This window comes from Oryzias melastigma, linkage group LG20 (assembly GCF_002922805.2).
Source record: "Oryzias melastigma strain HK-1 linkage group LG20, ASM292280v2, whole genome shotgun sequence".
Taxonomy (NCBI): Eukaryota; Metazoa; Chordata; class Actinopteri; order Beloniformes; family Adrianichthyidae; genus Oryzias; species Oryzias melastigma.
In genome coordinates this window covers 15912224-15913589 of record NC_050531.1, presented here as the reverse complement: position 1 = coordinate 15913589, position 1366 = coordinate 15912224, and the positions used below count along the sequence as shown (strand labels likewise).

The 1366-nt window shown below is 37.8% G+C and overlaps 1 protein-coding gene across 1 annotated transcript in view; it reads right to left on the bottom strand.

The window, feature by feature from the left end:
- Window positions 1-1366, bottom strand: part of col11a1a (collagen, type XI, alpha 1a) — a 101999-nt gene that overhangs the window by 53343 nt on the left and 47290 nt on the right. The window contains exon 25 of the mRNA XM_036217381.1: window positions 1246-1304. Within this exon, the coding sequence (XP_036073274.1) occupies window positions 1246-1304 (59 nt within the window). The remainder of the gene's footprint in view (window positions 1-1245; window positions 1305-1366) is intronic.

Here is a 1366-nt window from a genome sequence, read left to right as displayed (position 1 = left end):
TTAATCTTCATGTCTTCCAGCATTAGAAAAATGCTGCAATAAATAGAGGTGTCAGTCTAGCGATACGATGCATATCACGATATATCCCAAGACAGCACCAGAGACAATATTTCAGTTTTTTTTTAAATAATGTAAAAACTTTGTCTGAATTTGAATACACTTTCACTTGAATACAGTTGTAAAATACATTTTATTTAATCATCAGAGCATTAAGCGCTAAAATTGTTGCTATTACCCAAGCAAAGTCATGGTGTTTATCGCTAAATGAAGTATCGCGATATTTTACATAATCAATTTTTTTCCTACACTTCTAATAAGAACATGTTTAAAACACCATTTTTGTCAGAGTAGGTCTTTAAAAGTCTTGATTTTTCTTGTTTTTCCCACAGCATCTTAGGGCAAGGCTATAAATAGGAGCAGTAATACATATTGTCTGACTGATAGTGATGACAGTGTGCTTGGACAGGCATACGGGTTAATTATGAACTGCATGGCACACATGTGCCCATGTGAAGCGTGAACACCTGGCACTTTCCATCTGAGGCGTGAAACTGCGGCGGGAAGCTGTAAATCTGATGCCTCCAGAGCCTGGGGGCACCTGTGGAAGGCCCAACACGGGCAACAATGGGCCTGGTTCACAAATCCTATTGGTCCTTCATTGTGCTTGTGCTGGTGAAAAATGCTTTGAGAGCCTTTTTATGAGGCGCTGGTCTGCCATATTGTGCATGAAGGATTGGTGCATGATGCAAAACAAGGTAAATTAATCAAATGGTTGCACACATTTCTGCTTAGGACTCAGAAAGCGTCCACAAAGAATTATTTATAGCCTAAAATGAAATAGGTTTTTCATACAAAAGAGTTTTATTACTAGATACCACAAAAAAAAATTGTTTTAGACCTAAATATGTTTTACTTAAAGCTCTAGTTACTTACACAGTGATGTTTGAATGTAAATAAACCACATTTTGGAACAAATATGTGTTTAAGCCCAACTATCTAATGGATTATAGCTTAAGTGGTGCCTATAATATAAATATACTACCAAAAAAAAGGTATTTTGTTGTATATTTTGTAATGTTGCATCATTGAAATCATTGTATGCTAATAAACGTTTTATTTTAGATAAAATTCCAATAATTGGGTGGGAGACTAGTAAAGGGGTTGGACATAAAAATAAAACCACATTAAATCTCAATTGGTTCAGTTGCAGAAAGAGGTGGCTGTGTGGGGACAAAGGGCACTCACAGGAGGCCCATCAGCTCCAGGTAATCCGGGTAACCCTGACCTGCCCTGCGGCCCCTGCAGCGGGAGGAGGAAAAAAGAGACCAAAATAAACAGAGGTCAGGAACAGTTGCAGAATTCTCTG